The following is a 17,299-nucleotide window of genomic DNA, read 5'->3' as shown; positions in this document are numbered from 1 at the left end:
AGATGTGTTCAGTTCTGTTCAATGCAGCAGAAGTTGGTGAGACTGCCATGTAAGTACATTTGTTCTTATGGAGGTAAGAGTGTCAGTGTGAACATTACCAAGCCCTGGGCCATACATTGAGAGCACAGTTCTCAAACAGTGCTCTATTCTGTTGCAAGACTGTAGCAGCGTGACAGGCATACTTTTGGCAAATTCAGGTACTGACCTGAAGGAAATGGTGTAGCCAGGTTCCAGTGGCCACTTCCTATGCTCTCTGTGGATGTGGTGGGATCGCTTCCTGGACTGTAGTCACTTAGACATGGAAGCATTGGAACACAGCTACCCAAGCAGGTTGGGGAAAAAAGAAAGCTGTGTCCCCATGTACTTTTAGAACCCAGGCCTGTCTGAGGGGCAGCACCGAGAATGCCCTTCTCTCTTCACGAGAGACATTCTGGATAGTGCGAAGAACTTGGGCTTGGAGTTGGATAGAAGTAATGTCTCAGATGTGGCACTGATTGATGGGGTAGCGTAGGGAGATAAACTAAACTGCTATTTCCTCATCTGTTAAGTGGAACTAATAACGTCTGCCTGGTTTCAAAGAGCAAATAGGATTTAAATACCTTTTCATGTGTAAATTAAGGTACAGTGCCTGGCATGGTAGGTGCCTAATAAATGTTAGTTTCCTTTTTATGTTACTTTGTTCCCCCATTTGCAGAAGAATAAATGTCGCCTGAGCGGCCTGGATTCTTGTTCCACACAGTGCCCTGGAGTCCTGGTAACAGCTGACTTGCTGTTTATGCCACCCTGTGCTCTTTGTGTGTCCTGGTTGCTGGCTGGCCAGCTAGGTGGGCCTGCCCCCTCTCCTTCCCTTGCTCTTTTCCTGTCAGCGGTAGTTCTGGTTGCCATTAGATGTTCTTTTCCACTTGACCTCAGTGGCTAACTGCCACCAGAGACTTTACTCCCAACCTCTGCACTGTGATGGCTGACTGTCCCCTTCGTGTTCTGTTTTTTTTTCACTTTTGTGGTGTTTTGCTTTGTTGCCAAACCTTTGAGCCTTTCACTGTGACTGCTCTATTCTCTTAACAAAGTAAAGGTTTTTCCACCAGCTTCTGAGAGGAAGCTGCTGAGAATTCTCATTCTTAGGAGGGAAGGTGATCGCTCTCGCTGCAGAGTTGCTGGGTACGGGCAGGAAGGTGGTGTGCTCCTTCACTTCACTTTTTCTTGGGACTTAGCTATACTTTGGGTTAGAATTTGGATAGTTACGCAGGTGAGAACTACCAGTTTACTAGCTGAATGTTTGTCATTTAGCTAGGCATTAGGATTCAGTAGAAATAAAGTTTTATTTTGTTTTGTCGAATGTTTAATGGTATTGCAGCAATGTTGTTTTCTGTTTGGGTTTTTTGCATTTTAAATATACAGTCCTCTAGGTGTTTTGAGTAATATATAGACAGATGTTAGTAGACTACCCTAGGATAATAATGATGTTAATGATAAATGGCTGACACTGTACCAAGGAATTATTTTATTTAATTCATATCCTATGAGGTGGGTTTTATTATTATCTCCAGTTCTACAGTTGAAGAACCTAGGTTAAATAACTTGCCCAAGGTCATGCTGCTTTTAGAGTCCTGATGCATCACCACGGAGCCCTTACCACTGTATTTTACTGTCTGTATGTTACTTAGACAGGATTTAAATAATCATTTCAATGGGAAAATACTTTGAGTTCCAAAGAAATCATCTACAAATAAAGCTTTAGAGCACAGTCTGTTTTAGTTTGGCAGACAAATATTAATTAAAGGTGCCTAAATGGAGTGTTTATAAATAGGTACTTTGCAGCCAGGCATGGTGGCTCATGTCTGTAATCCCAGCACTGTGGGAGGCCGAGGCAGGCGGATCATGAGGTCAGGAGATCTAGACCATCCTGGCTAACACGGTGACACCCGTGTCTACTAAAAAGAAAAAAAATTAGCAGGGTGTGGTGGCACACGCCTGTAATCCTGGCTACTCGGGAGGCTGAGGTAGGAGAGTCACTTGAACTCAGGAAGATCACGCCACTGCACTCCAGCCTGAGCGACAGAGCAAGACTTCGTCTCAAAAATAAAATAAATAGGTACTTTGCATATTTGAAGCAAGAGTTGATAAGCCTTTTCTGTAAAGGGCTAAATAGTCTATATTTTGGGCTTTGCGGATGACATGTACTGTCTCTCACATAGTCTTTGCTTTTTTAACAATCTTTAAAAATGTAGAAGCCATTCTTAATTCACAGGCTGAACAAAAGCAGGTCATCAGCCAGAGGCAAGAATGAAAGTAAGGAAAGCATAAGGCTGTTGGGAAGCCCGGGCCAAAGCTGACTGGGGTAAGGGCAGATAAGGCAGAGGGTATGGGATGGGGAGGAGAGACTGTCAAAAAATGAAGAAAACAAGAATCCTTGGCCTGAGGGCCAAAATTTGCCGACCCTTAAAGTAATGTCGTACAGATTGAGTATCCCTTGATGCAAATGCTTGGGACCAGTCGTGTTTCAGAGTCTGGATTTTTTTGGATTTTGAAACGTTTGCATTATTCTTACCAGATGAGCGCTCCAAATCCAAAAATCTGAAAATCCAAAATGTTCCAATGAACAGTTTCTTTGAGCATCATGTTGGCACTGAAGAAGTTTTGGATTTCATTCAAGTTTGGATTTCAAATTTTTGAATTTGGGATGCTCAACCTATATATATTCTGTTAATTGTTTGGACACCGGCTTAAACTATTGTAATACTGTACAGTACGTAAGAAGTCAGAATCTAATGTGTTATAGCACATTATACAGTAAACATCTTGTGTTTTTTGTTGGCTACAAATGCTGGAAGGTGGGGAATACAGTTAGCTTCCTCTAAATCCACATTGCAGCCATAGCTGTCCTCACTGTCTTAGCTCACTTTCCATGTCTGCTCTCCTCACTGGCGTTCACACATAGTAACACCACGATAAGTCCTTGGAGGCTGACGTTTCAGTAGCTGCCACTGCTGGTTTTATGTAGCACTTGCAAACCAGCCACCTACGTGGTGGTTTGTTTAATCAGATTTCTACCTCTCCTTCTCGGCCCTGACAGTGCCTGCTTTCTGTCAAGCATGTGCAGCCCTTTAACCTATGAGGCTACAGTGGAGACAGGCTCTTTATTCTCGAGAGGAGGGGAACCTGGGAATGACTCCTGACTGCTTATGGTCAGGGATTTCCGATTCATTACGGGCAAGGTTTGGGTGTACCAGTAACAAGGATTCATGTTTTCTTCATTTGCTGATATTCTCCCTACCCAGTATCATCTACCTGTCTGTCTTATCTGTAGGACACCTGTCTTGACCCAAACCCTTTACCCCTGTTATGGCTGGCCTGGACTTTCTGACAGCCTTCTTTCCTTACTTTGATTCTTGCCTCCTGTAAACACATTTCTGGCGGTGGTGAGATTATCTCTGGGAAAACAGAAATGAGATAGTGCTTCCCTGGACTTTTTCACTCTTGTCTTCCCCTAACCCACCCCAGATGAGCTTCCCTCTGTATTCAGGCTAAGATTCTTATTGCCACCAACCAAGCCCTAATGATCTGGCTTCTGCCAGCTCCTCTGATGGCCACTCCTTTTTTCTCTCTCCACCCATTCAGTCCCCCAAATTCATTGTTTTATGGTTGTATGGCGTCCTTGCTGGTGGTTTGATTTATTTATATTTTTGAGATGGTATTTTTAAAATTTAAAAATTAAAAATTACAAAAATAAAAAAATTAATTTTAGGGGAGTCTTACAGTGTTGCCCAGGCTGGTCTCAAACTCTTGGGTGCAAGTGATCCTCCTGCCTTGACCTCCCAAGTAGCTGGATTACAGATGTGTGTCACTGCTCTGGGCTGCACTGGTGGGTTTTCAAACCACCACACCCTCCCCTACCTCAGGGCTTTCCACATGTTTCCTCTTCTTGGAACACACAGTCCCCAATAATTTGTACCTCTGCAACCTAGGTTTCCTCTCAGTTGCTACCTTGGAATTCTTCCCAATTGCACTAGCAGTATTTAGTTTGTGTCACCGTTTCTCTTCACTAGAGCATTTGCTCCTTGAGATCAGAGATATCATCTTAGTAATTGCTATACCTCTAGGGGACCTAGTCATCACTCACCTGCTTTATAAATTAATCACAGGATTTGCCTTGTCTGTCTGGACAGAACTTGAATCCCCTCAGCAGTCTGACAGATTTAGGGACAGTCTAGCCTTATTTAAGGGAGATTTCAGAGCCTTTGAACAGCTTTCTATCATGCCAGGTCTTCTCTTCATGATCCGCATCTTCTGCATGTGGTGGTACATAATCCTTGTCTTTCATAGGCCATCTATTCACATTTTAAGTCGACTCTCATGTGCCTCCAAGTCTGTTTGGACACTGACAGCCCTTTTTCCTTATCCAGCCCTCAGGAGTCCTGGGAGGGAAGGGCTGCTGATTTGCAAATTTGTCATTTATAGCCTTAAGTTGATCTGAAGGTGCCTACTCTGTCAGAGGTTCATGGTACACTTTGAGCAACTGGTAACACTGCCTCACTAATCGTCATCCCTCCTTCATTGAGTTGCCATTTATTAAGATCTTACTGTGGACCAAAGTCTCTGTTAGGCACATCATGTACCTGAATCCTTGTGTTAACTCGGATTTGCGTGCGTTTGGCCATTTGTCAGAGCAGAGGACATGGCCAGGAAAGGGCACCTCATGTTCCCAGGTCGCAGAGATGTTTAGTGGCAGGTCCGAGGCCTGAACCCAGCTCTGTCTGACTGAAGGTGCTGTTACTTGCTCGCACTTCATGAGCATTTTTAACTTTTGTAAAAAAGCAATTCGCATGTTGAAACTCTCAGTAGTTCCTCTAGTACCTAGAGGGGGTTCATGATGACTTGCTATGTGCCATTAAGTCAAGGGACCTTATTAACAAGTGTGTCCCGTGTTAATCGCCTTAGAGTACCTGGAATAAAGGTGAGGTGTTACCCACATTTTATAGTCACTTGTAACAGTTTATTATTTCTTAGATATTTCATGTTATCATTTGCCTTCATATTATATCTGGTAAAAATGTTATTTCTGATCTTTGGAAATTTTTTAATGATGCAATATGATTAACTTTTTTTAAGGAAATGTGTGTTCAATTGTAAATAAGTCGTGATGTGTGTTAGATAATAACATATGTTTTCTTAAACTTATCAGGGACTGGAGAAGACGATGACTATGTTGATGATTTTAACAGGTAAGAAAAACTTTTGGGCAAATATATAAATGTATATATATTTGTAAACAATTTCCGAACACAGACAAGACAAAATTACACTTGGTGTTTATTTTGGTGTATTTGATTCTGTTGTTCATACTGATTGGAGGTGAAGAAAAGATAGTTAATCCAAAATCAAATATTTGACTTTGGAGGATGTTTTTGATTTTACGTTAGAATATAGTCAGTCACATTATGTTCAGGAAACTTGGTAAGAATAAGATGAAAAGAAACATTGAAAAATTAACTGAGAAGTCATTTAGAAGCAGTTCAGTTGTCATGTCATAAGTGCTTATTTTTTCTTCCTTCCATACCTTTTTGTGGTGGGAATTGTCTCCATTTGACTTAAAATAATTATGCTCTCAAATTAGTTTTTGGATTCAGATTACATTTCCTGATATGTGGTCTGACCTAGTGAGATTCCCATTCTTTTTTTTTCTTTAAGAGAGAGTCTCCCTCTGTCACCTAGGCTGGAGTGCAGTGGTGCATTCTCGGCTTACTGCAACCACCTCCCGGGTTCAAGTGATTCTCTTGCCTCAGACTCCCATGTAGCTGGGATTATAGGTGTGTGCCACTACGTTTGGCTGATTTTTATATTTTTAGTAGAGACAGGGTTTCACCATATTGGCCAGGCTGGTCTTGAACTCCTGACCTCAAGTGATCCACCCACCTGGGCCTCCCAAGTGCTGGGATTGCAGGTGAGAGCCACTGTGCCCAGTCAATGCCTTTCTTATATATAGAAAGATAATATGTATATGTGTGTTGGCTAGTAATGTACAAGTAATGTTTGTTGTGGATGTGATTTGAAATTTTAAATTAGATGCCTGAGAATTTTATTTAATTGACAGGTTATCTTTCCAACTGGAAGTCTGTATTTATTTTTTATAATGTAGTATACAGTTTTTGAGAGAGAGAATGATGTAGTAGATGAAATTGTAAAAATCTGGCTTTGTTTCTTTCTTGTTCTTGTCACTAAAGTCCCCACTTAAACCTTCATCTCCTCATCTTTTACATTGACTTGACTGCTGCTGCCCCTTCCTATGTTATTTTAAGGGTCAAGTGAGACAATATATATGAAATTAATTATAGTTAATATTATATTTTACTTAAAGGATTAAAAGAAATATCTGAATGTTTAAAGAATGGTAATTAATCTCTTGAAATGTTTATTCTCAGAGTTCTTACTTTTTCCCCGCCTCCTAAAATTAGTACCAGCCACCGCTCAGAGAAAAGTGAGATAAGTATTGGTGAAGAGATTGAAGAAGACCTTTCTGTGGGAATAGATGACATCAATACCAGTGAAAAGGTTTAGTATTCTGCATTTCCCATACAGTGCCTTTTTTTTTTAACCTATTTGTTGATTTACTATAAAGCTTCAAAAATTTATACTAATTAATAGAAAAACAGTTGCAAATTGTGAAAAGTCATGACAGAGACCTGGCTCGAGTTTATGAAGAATGCCTTTGATGAATGTGTAAGATTGGTTTTAGTTGTCACTTCATTTGGTACCTCAGTCTCGCTGCTGAAATGCCTGAGGATTATTCCTAGGGCACTGGGATTGCTGTGGATTAAGAGGGGTCCCAGTGGATCAGGCCTAGTGAGAATTGGCCACCTGGTGTCATAGGTAAAAGCCAGTATAGGGGACTGTGATCACAGAATGAAGCTGAGCCTGGAGTGCAGAGAGTATGGTCATCTTGGCCAGTTGTAACATCTGAACATGCAAGCCAGGCTGGGCTAGAAAACCACTGGAGACAAGACAGCAGTCCATAAAGTTAGAGTCTGTATTGGAGATCCAAACTTGACCTTTTTATGTGAGCAGAGAACAGAAGATCCTTAGACGGTGAACTGTAGTATTGCGGGGTTGTCTGTCAGCATCCGCATCAAGCTGTCCCCAGCTCAGGCAAGTCTAACAGTCAGGTTGGGGGTTGCCATAGCTGGGAGGGGACTTGCTTTCCAGAACGAGGTGGGATTCTCTAAGTGTTGTGATCATCACACAGAGAGAAGGCCTTTGAGAGAGGTAGTGTTTACAGTGTAGCCACACAATCTAAGTCAGCAACATCCATGTTTGCATTCTTATTCTTTCATATATTTTCTTAGTTAAGCTTTAACCTTTGACCCTCAGTTTCTTTACTTACATGATGGAAGTACTAGTATCTCTGTAATAGGACTATCTTGAAGGTTAAATGATAATATGTAAAGCACTTCTCTAACTCCTGATGTGTTATAACTTTATAATTATAAATTTGTCTTTTTCTTTTCACCCTGCATCATCCTGAAGAGGCCTGAAAAATGTTGCTATAAAGTTATACCAAAGAAACTATAGAAGGATTCTTTAAATGTGAGGTAGAGGACTGTTAAGCTAGGATTTGTGAAATGATGTGGGTTGAAGGGGAGGTATAGGCATCGCTCTGCCATTGGGGGCCTTGGATGGCTCACTGGGTCCTACTTACTGGGTTTGGGACATCATATGTTCTTAGGAATTTTCACTTAAAAGCTTCAATTTAGATAATTGTGCCATTTATTAGCAGCCTTTTACATAGAATGTATTTTGGTGGTCAGTGTACTTCATCAGCAAGCGTTTTCTAATGGCTTCTATGCAGAGAATTGATAGTGGGAACCTGGGGACCACAAAAACATTTGTATTCTTTGCAGTAAGAATACAGCAGAGAATTTGGTCACCTTTTAGCTAAGGTGACCAAAACCAGTGTCCATTAAGCACCTACTATTTATAAAGCACAAGGCTGGGGATATGGGTGTGAGAAAGGAGACAGCTCAGTGGAATGTTCCAGGTTCTGTAAGTTCATCACATCTGGATTTGAGTCCTGGAGTTGCTACATACCACTCACAAATTTGGCCAAGTTATTTAACTTTTGGAGCCTTGGGTCTCTCATCTGTTTTGCAAGAGAGATGGTGGTTGTGAAAATATTAGAGATAAGTGTATAAAGCATATGCTTAGCAGAGTAGGCATTCAATAAATGGTATCTAATGCCATTATTGATTGTAGTCACAATAAACATTTCTGTCGTAGGCACAGATACAGACTGCTCCCCTCAAATTTATGCAGGATCAGGGAGAGAAAAGCCATGTATACAAACATGAAAATCAAGATAGAAAGTGACAAGTGCCATAAAAGGCCAGTCATTCATGGGCTATGAAAACTCAGAAGCAGGAACTAATATTTGACCTGGATTTTGAAAGGTGTCTCTAACTTGGTTCTGCAAGGGCTGAGGAGGAGCATGGTAAGTGCCATGAGAACAGAAGGGTGATCCTGGGACATGTCAGTGCATGTCCCTGATTCCAGGGACTCCACTGGAGGGTGCTGTGTGAAGAGACAGACTGTTGGGAGGAGCAGTGTTGTTAGAAGATGACTTTGAACCAGAAATGACAGAGGATGAACCAAGAGCAGAGGCCCTGGGGAGGGCAGTTGCACAGGAGCCAGCACGAGCAAAGACATAGGTAGATGTTGGAGGAAGAGGGCCACGTGTTAAGGGACCAGAACATCAGTGTGCATCCCGGGTTTCTGTTAATACACAGCAATCTAATTCAGCAAATGTGAACATTTACACTTCATAAAGCTTTTCGGAATCTTACAAAAAGTTTATGTTGATTTGTATGAAGCTTGCTATCACAGGGATCCTTGGTTTCCTTTTCAAGGCTCAAAATGTACCTTTTAGATATTTTTATTTTGTGACATAGAATCTCTTTTTACAGTTTTGAACTAAGATGGCCACTTTGAATTCTAATTTTAAAACTAATGAGGAATGAGAGTCTTTATTTGTTTTCTTTTTTTTTTTCTTTTTAGACAGAGTCTTGCTCTGTTGCCCAGGCTGGGGTGCAATGGCTGGATCTTGGCTCCCTGCAGCCTCTGCCTCCTGGGTTCAGGCAGTTCTCCTACCTTAGCCTCTCGAGTAGCTAGGACTACAGACGTGTACCACCACACCTGGCTAATTTTTGTATTTTTAGTACAGATGGGGTTTTACCAAGTTAGCCAGGCTTGTCTCAAACTCCTGGCCTCATGTGATCCCCCCGCCTTGGCCTCTCAAAGTGCTGAGATTACAGGCCTGAGTCACCATGTCCATCCAAAAGCCTTTATTAAATAGCCATTTATTTCTAGTTAGCTTTTGTTCATTCAGTTTTCTTTCTTGGTAACTACTTTAAATGAAGCTCTTCTTCTTGGAAGTTTCTGGTTAAGTGTTTTTTTCTTTGCCTTAAAGCAAAACTAAATTAATGACTCCAATAACTGAATTATCTAGATTAAGATTCTTTTCAATCCATGATTTTTCCTCAGTTCACTCTTGTCTGTAGTTTAGCATTTATAGTAATACAGCATTCAATTACTTTGTAAACAAAATGGAATACCTCACTGATTTCCCTCTTTAATGATGGGAGGAAAAAATACAGTTCCAAGGTATTAGAGTCTGTTTTACAATCTGTCTTCAAGCCTTTCTGACTTTTCAGTTTTTGTGTAAACTGGGTTTGAATTGAATGCATAAGAAATGTAATTAAGATTTTCTAATAATTTTCTTTATGAGATCATTTTATGGCAAGACTACGTCTGGACCAAGAGGAAGGGCAAGGACTTATTTGTTGAAAAGGATTTTGCTTATAACTTAAATTTCTGCATATCCAAAGAATAACAAAATGGGAGGATCTGTGGAGGGCAGATGAACAGACAAATAAGAGCTTCTCATAGTGTGTCAGGATGGAACTGTTCCACCTCGACAAGATGTTCCCACTCTTTGTTATTATCTAGCCCAGGTATGGGCACACTTGCTCTCTAAAAGGCCAGTATTTTAGGCTTTGCAGGCCATCATTACTCCACTTTGCCATTGTATGGAGAAGACAGCCATAGATGATGCCTAAGAGTGTGGCTGTGGCTGTCGCCACAACGATGAGTCTAGGTGGGGCTGGGAAGGTTGGGTTCTGTGCTTCCTCAGCTGTCAGTGGGACCTGCCCAGCTGTATGTTCTATATTCTGCAGCCTGTATCTTCACCCATGGTTTTTTCCTTATTTAAGAAATAATGTTTTGTCAGCCTGCATTATGCTTAAATATCTATTAATATTTCCTTTCTCCATCATCATAAGTTGTTTATACAAATGAGTATGTATAGTTTGGCTAATAAGTTAACTTTCTAGTTTATAAGTAGTTTAAACAGAAATAAAAGTTAGTCATTTCTTCCAATACTTTGTGAAGCCAGGGCTGGGAGTCTGAGACTCCATGGACTGTCTTGTCTGCCCTTCTGTTTCACTTCAGCGTCCAAAAAGATTCGTGATCTGGCTTCATGTGGTACAGTGTTAATAAAGTTAATAAAGTGTGTCACACAATGTTGAGTTAGATGTTATAAACTTAATGTTCTTTGCCATCATATGAAAACATAGGAACGGATAGTTTTCAAATGAGGATATTATACATTTAATGAATTTTAGTGAATTTAACATGGGTAAATTATGGTTTTAGAGTTAGCAATTAATAGAGTGATACTGTGAACAGAGTACACATTGGGACTATGCTCAGGTAAAGAGGTTTAATACAATTTTTCATTAGTTTCTGAGATTAAATTGGAATAATGTCTAAGTTATATTTTATTTTTAATTTTCACTTGAAATACTTGAGAGTAGTCAGTGTAAAACATTGAACTCAAAAGGTTTTATTAACTTACTAGCTATGATTTTAGGCAAATCACTTCTTAATACAGGTTTAAATATGAGGTGGTTTATGAAGTATAAGGTAATATTTTGATTACAGCAACAGTTTTTTAAATTTTTAATTCTTATTTCCATAGGTTTTGGGGGAACAGGTGGTGTTTGGTTGGTGAATAAGTTCTTTAGTGGTAATTAGTGAGATATTGATGCACCCATCACCTGATCAGTATACACTGAGCCCGATTTGGAGCCTTTTATCCCTCACCCTCCTCCCACTCTTTCCCTAGAGTCCCCAAAGTCCATTGTATCATTCTTATGCCATTACTTCCTCATAACTTAGCTGCTGCTTATAAATGAGAAAATATGTTCAGCTTTCCATTCCTGAGTTACTTCACTTAGAATAATGACCTCCAGTTAGTTTCATCTAGGTTACTTCAAATACCATTATTTTGTTCCTTTTTTTTTTAGTTTTGAGACGAAGTCTCGCTCTGTCCCCCAGGCCGGAGTGCAGTGGCGTGATTTAGGCTGACAGCAACCTTTGCCTCCCGGGTTCAAGCAATTCTCCCACATTCAAGTGATTCTCCCTCCTCAGCCTCCCAAGTAGCTGGGATTATAGGCACATGCCATCGTGCCTGGCTAATTTTTGTATTTTTGTAGAGACAGGGTTTTACCATCATGGCCATGCTGGTCTTGAACTCCTGACCTCAGGTGATCCGCCTGCCTCAGCTTCCCAAAGTGCTGGGATTGCAGGCACACTGTGTCTGGCCTATTTTGGTCCTTTTTATGGTTGAATAGTGTTTGATGGTATGTATATGCCACAATTTTTTTATCCACTTGTTGATTGATGGGCGTTTGGGCTGGTTTCATATTTTTGCAGTTGTGAATTGTGCTGCTGTAAACATGCATGTGCGAGTATCTTTTTCATATAATGACTTATTTTACTCAGGGTAGATACTCAGTAGTGGGATTGGTGGATCATACAGTAGGTCTACTTCTAATTCTTTAAGGAATCTCCACACTGTTTTTGATAGTGGTTGTACTAGTTTACATTCCTATCAAGAGTAAAAATGTTCCCTTTTCACCACATTCTCACCAACATTTATATTATTTTTCTGTTTTTTGATTATGGCCATTCTTACAGGAGTAAGGTGGTATCTCATTGTGGTTTTGATTTTTAAAATAACTCTTAAGTTATTTTAAATAACTCACATTCCGACACTAATTCTTTTCTTTGTTTTGAACAACTAAGCTTGATGACCTCACACAAGACCTGACTGTATCCCAGCTCAGTGATGTTGCAGATTATCTGGAAGATGTTGCATAGACATGAAGAAGGAAGTATTCTAATTAACGAAGGACAAAGGACTGATCAGTTCCATTTTTTTCTCCAGACAATCACTCTGCTGGAATGTCTGCTCTCTGTTGGTGCCTTGTGTTTCAAAAAGACTGCAGATATTTTTTAAAATTAATTTTTCATTTTACTAAACAAAATACTTCCTATTTGAGCCCATGTGTGGAAGATTTAATATTTTTAACTGTACATTTCTTTATGAAAATTATCTACACTCAGTTTCATTACCGGGGGGAACCCATGAAAACACCAGTGTTAAGAGCCTGATGAAAGGTGTCATTGAAGCCGTAGGATCACACAACTTTGTGTGTGTGGCTGCTGGTACCTGTGATCTTTGAAAACCTTGGCTTTAGCCCTCTGGAATCAGAGCTTACCCACCATAGTATATATTTTAATATTAGGTGGTTCTACACATAGTTGGCAATATGACTTGGTAAAGTTATAATACTGAAGTATATTAGTATAATTTAAATTTGATGTGTCAACTTTATTTTGTATTTCCTTCCATTTGGAAGGTTTGTTAGACCATTAAGGTTATATTAAAGTACTCTTGTGTGTGCTATTTAGTTTTGCTTGTTTTAAAAAATCTAGAAGTGGCTATGAGTTTTAATTCATAGAATTGTCAATAACAGATAACATTTGCAATCGCCATTCCTCCTGTTGTCCACGTAAGCAGCTTTAGTTGCAAGTTCTCTTCATTATAATTTATTATTTGTAAAGATTCCTTTAAACATATTCAATACCAAAATGCATCTGAAACCATTAAGCAGTGCTTTTATTTCAGATCTGTAAGTTAATTGTATTAAAATCCAAATTGGAATGAAATAGTAGTAATGGCCTAAGACCATGTTCAGTTTGACAAGCTTTATATACTGTACATAATTTCATTGTAGCCCTTAAAAATAGAGCCAATAATAGAATTTCCGCAGTCTCATGTATACAGTTAAAGCATTACTGCTATGATGTAGGTCACAGATGTGTATAATACGAAAGTATTTTAAAATGTGCAAGTAGAAAAAAACAATAGAAAGTGATGCATGCATATTTATGTATAAATAAAGCTAGGATTGCGCTGTTTTTGTACTTTGTAATTATGGCTTTATACTAAAAGTTACCTTTATTAGTAAAAGGAGCAAATTAGACATAATTCGTCGATCTCGGTAAGTAAGCAGACTGCATGACCTGTGTAATGCCACTTTCTCATTTCATATTAGCCTAAATATTGCAGAAATACTTCTTGGGCTCTAAAATGTAGAGGAGATGAAAATATAAGGATTAAGGCTGTGTTACAGAATCTGGCTTTTTAAAATTTAAGTGAAACTGAGCTGTAAACATCAAGAGGAAGTAGGACATAAAGGGCTGGGCAGCCTGGAAGCCTGTGCATTTCTGCCCTCCGCCTGTGAGCTGCCATCTCAGTCGCCTTCAGGTTCTTCATTTCTTAGTGAGTAAACAGCACCATGTACAGATGTCATCTTGTTGCAGTGACTCAGTGTGCCTGTTACAAAATGCATTTCTTTGTAAGTCATCTCTGAAAACAGTCACTTTCTAAAAGCACTGTAGTTGTGTTCTGGCCTCTGGAATCTGGATCACATGTGTGATTTATCTTAATATTCTTTGATAGGAGTTAGGTTTCAGTGAAATGATTTGAAAGCATAACAGGATGTGGCTTTTTAAATTTATGAAACTGTTGAACAGTAGCAACTGAAATATGTCACTTTTGTTACCCAGAGAGTCAGACCTTTCGATAATATTTGGGAGGGTAAGAGAAAAAATATGAAACTTTTTTATTAGCACTACATACATCTTTTTTTTTTTTTTTGAAACAGTCTCACTCTGTCGCCCAGGCTGGAGTGCAGTGATGCGATCTCTGCTCAACGCAGCCTCCACCTCCCAGGTTCAAGTGATTATCCTGCCTCAGCCTCCCAAGTAGCTGGGATTACAGGCACGTGCCACCACACCCGGCTAACTTTTGTATTTTTAGTAGAGATGGGGTTTCACCATGTTGGTCAGGCTGATCTTGAAGTCCTGATCTCATGATCCACTTGCCTCAACCTCTCAAGGTGCTGGGATTACAGGTGTGAACCACCACACCCAGCCAGCACTACATACATCTTATTGAATAATTTTTAATGACTTAAAGTTCAACTATGAAAAAGCTTTGTTTTCACATGTACTTTTTGATTAGGTATTATCAACTTATTAAAATCGAAGATGTGAAGTGACAGGTTTTGCATGTGACATGTTTTCTATTAAATATTGAAATATTAACCTGTGAAATACATTTTTATGGTAACCTATGTTTTACAATGGAGTTTTTAAAATGCTAGGTCTTTTATTGATACCTACAAATGAATAAAAATCATTTTTCTCTCTGTTGATACTCATTTGTGCTTTTATACTTCATCATGGATAACAACCAGTGGGCAGTTATATAGATGCTGTCATTAGCCCCTGCCCCCACTTGCCTCCAGCTCTCCCTCCCCTCCTCACTCCCCTCTCCTGCCCAAGCGCCAGAGCTGGGCCAGCTCACTGCCGCACAGCCTCTGTACCTGGGCCTACCAAAGCCCTTCCTGTCTCAAGATGTCATATTTGCTCCTCTGTGTCTGAATGTCCTTCCCTTAGAACTGTAGGAAGCTGGTTTGTTTTGGTCTCATGTTCAAAGAAGCTTCCAGACCTAAGGGAGATGTCCATTCTCCTCCCTGTCCCTGCCCCACCAGTTGCATTTACCCATTTTATTTTATTAATCTCAGCATACTCTGAAATGGACTTTTTTTGTTGTTGTTAACTATGAGCTCTGTGAGAACAGGGATATTCTTTTAAACCAGTGTATACCTGGCACTGCTCTTGTCCCCTAGTATGTGCTCAGTATCTGTGGGGCTGTAAATAGGCTTGAGCACTGACATGGGGCCTGGAGAATGTGGTTTCTGGTCAGGCAGCTGGGACAATCTACAAAATTTGGGGGGACAGTTGTCCTTACCCTAAACCTGGAGAGGCCCATAGATTAAAGTCTGCAGGAGGGGTATCTGGTTCAGGAGAAGGCCGTCCTGTGAAGTTGACCCACCCACTAGGCTCAGCTGGAGCAGGATCTCTGAAGGCGGTGCCCTCTGTGCAGCTCTGCTGTGGTGGTGGTTCACGAAGGACACGGGCAGAGGACAGGACAGGAAGAGGCAGCTCTTCCTGGAGAAAAATGTACCCAGCCCAAGTTGGAGCCCTCCTGTTTGGCATAGAGTGGGGAGGGATTCCCCATCAGTTCTCTGTCCATGCACACTAATCTTACCCCTACCCTCTGAGCAGTCCATGCCCCTAGTCTCCCTTTTGTTTTTTTTTTGGTGGTGGAGTTTTGCTCTCGTTGCCCAGAGTGGAGTGCAATGGCACAATCTCGGCTCACTTCAACCTCCGCCTCCTGGGTTCAAGTGATTGTCCTGCCACAGCCTCCCGAGTTGCTGGGATTACAAATGCCTGCCACCATACCCAGCTAATTTTTGTAGTTTTAGTGGAGATGGGGTTTCTCCATGTTGGCCAGGCTGGTCTTGAACTCCTGACCTCAGGTGATCCACCCGCCTTCACCTCCCAAAGTGATGGGATTACAGGTGTGAGCCACTGCACCCAGCCTAGTATCCCTGCTCTAGGAAGGGACATGGCGGGAGGAAATCCAGGGCAGCTACCTTTGTGAGTTGTCCTAATGCTGCGTTCAGAGTTCTACATGGTCAACAAGGATATCTGACATTTAAGGAAAGTGAGTAGCATGTCATGAAAGAGAACTGATCTTGGAGAAAATGTAATCACAAGATAATTCAAGAATAAAAACCTGTGAAGGATTGAACGTGTCCGCCTATGCGTTGAAACCTAATCCCACATAGGATGGAATTAGATGGGGCCTCTGGAAGTTGGTGAGGTCACTAGCGCCCTTATAGGAGGCCCCGGAGAGCTGCTTTGCCCCTTTCAGTGTGTGAAGACACAGTGAGGAGGTGCTGCCTGTGAGGAAGCAGGCAGATGCTGAACCTGCTGGTGCCTTGACCTTGGACTTCGGCCATCTGAGCTGTGAGCACCACACTTCCATTCTTTATAAAGGATCCAATCGAGGTTACTTTAGGAACCTGAATGGAATAAGACAAACCTGATTATGCTGCTCAGAAATTTGAGGTAAACTTGTACCCAAAAGAGGCTGTATGAAAGAGGTTATGATCAAAGCTATCTTTAATTAAAAATCATTGTTGGCCTAAGATAATTCAATAGCAGGGCTGAATAATGGGATGACTCAAAATCAGTAACCTCAAAGGTAATTTCGAAGAACTCTATGTTTAGCAAGAAGACCAAGATGACAAGATCAGCTGAGAGACTTGGCCAGAGGATCTCTAGGCTGACCAAGTTTCCCCAAGGAAGTCAGATTGGAAAAGTGTCCTCAGGTTCAAGGAACCCTGGTGTGTGCTGGGTGAGTGACAATGGCAGACAGACGCAAACAGCAAGGCCTCCAAGGTAGGAGGGAAAGCGTTTTTGAATGTGAAACTTATGCCATGATACATTTTTTTTAAAAAAAGGAATCTTGCTGCCCGTAGAAAATGAACAAGGTAAGGTCTAACTGGCCCCTCATGTGTCATCAGACTTTGCGTTCTGGCCCTGCCTGCGGCCCTGTGTGCTCTGCTATGGCCCTGCGAGGAGGGGCGAACTCCTGACTCCTTCCCACCCACTTATAGCACACACTGCATGGCCACATCTCTGCCTGCTGGTGTAACAGCTGCATTGGGCGAAGTTTGCCTTCTGCACACCAGACCTGCTTCCCAAGAACCGGGAAAGAGGAGAGAGCATGGCCGGGGCCTGAGCTCAGTGGGCCGGGTGGAGGCAGGAAGTACTGCCATGGAGGAGCCTGGCCGGTGGCACGCAGGAGGCATTGCTTTGCGGTTTTAGCTAGAGGTTTGTTTTTGGTAATTTATAGAATCATCAGATTTGATGATGAAATTGTTTTTTCCATAAGTGTTTAATTTTCAGACACTTGTTTTTTTTTTTTTTTTTTTTTTTTTTTTTTTTTTTTTTTTTTTTTTTTTTTTTTTTTTTTTTTTTTTTT

At 40.8% G+C, this 17,299-nt stretch overlaps 1 protein-coding gene across 8 annotated transcripts in view; it reads left to right on the top strand.

The window, feature by feature from the left end:
- Positions 1 to 14,617, top strand: part of CEP43 (centrosomal protein 43) — a 44,517-nt gene extending 29,900 nt beyond the window's left edge. For 5 of the 8 annotated variants that reach the window (XM_017508299.2, XM_017508295.2, XM_017508298.2 and 2 more), the window contains 3 exons: positions 5,183 to 5,222; positions 6,420 to 6,549; positions 12,136 to 14,617. In XM_017508299.2, the coding sequence (XP_017363788.1) occupies positions 5,183 to 5,222; positions 6,420 to 6,549; positions 12,136 to 12,210 (245 nt within the window). In that variant the 3' untranslated portion in view covers positions 12,211 to 14,617. The remainder of the gene's footprint in view (positions 1 to 5,182; positions 5,223 to 6,419; positions 6,550 to 12,135) is intronic. The other 3 variants (XM_017508301.2, XM_017508296.2, XM_017508300.2) reach the window with 1 other exon arrangement.
- The last annotated feature ends 2,682 nt before the right edge of the window (positions 14,618 to 17,299 follow it).

Source organism: Cebus imitator, unplaced genomic scaffold (genome assembly GCF_001604975.1).
Source record: "Cebus imitator isolate Cc_AM_T3 unplaced genomic scaffold, Cebus_imitator-1.0 Scaffold389, whole genome shotgun sequence".
Classification (NCBI taxonomy): Eukaryota; Metazoa; Chordata; class Mammalia; order Primates; family Cebidae; genus Cebus; species Cebus imitator.
Note: the sequence above shows the minus strand (reverse complement) of the source record. Positions and strands in the feature narration are given on the sequence as shown.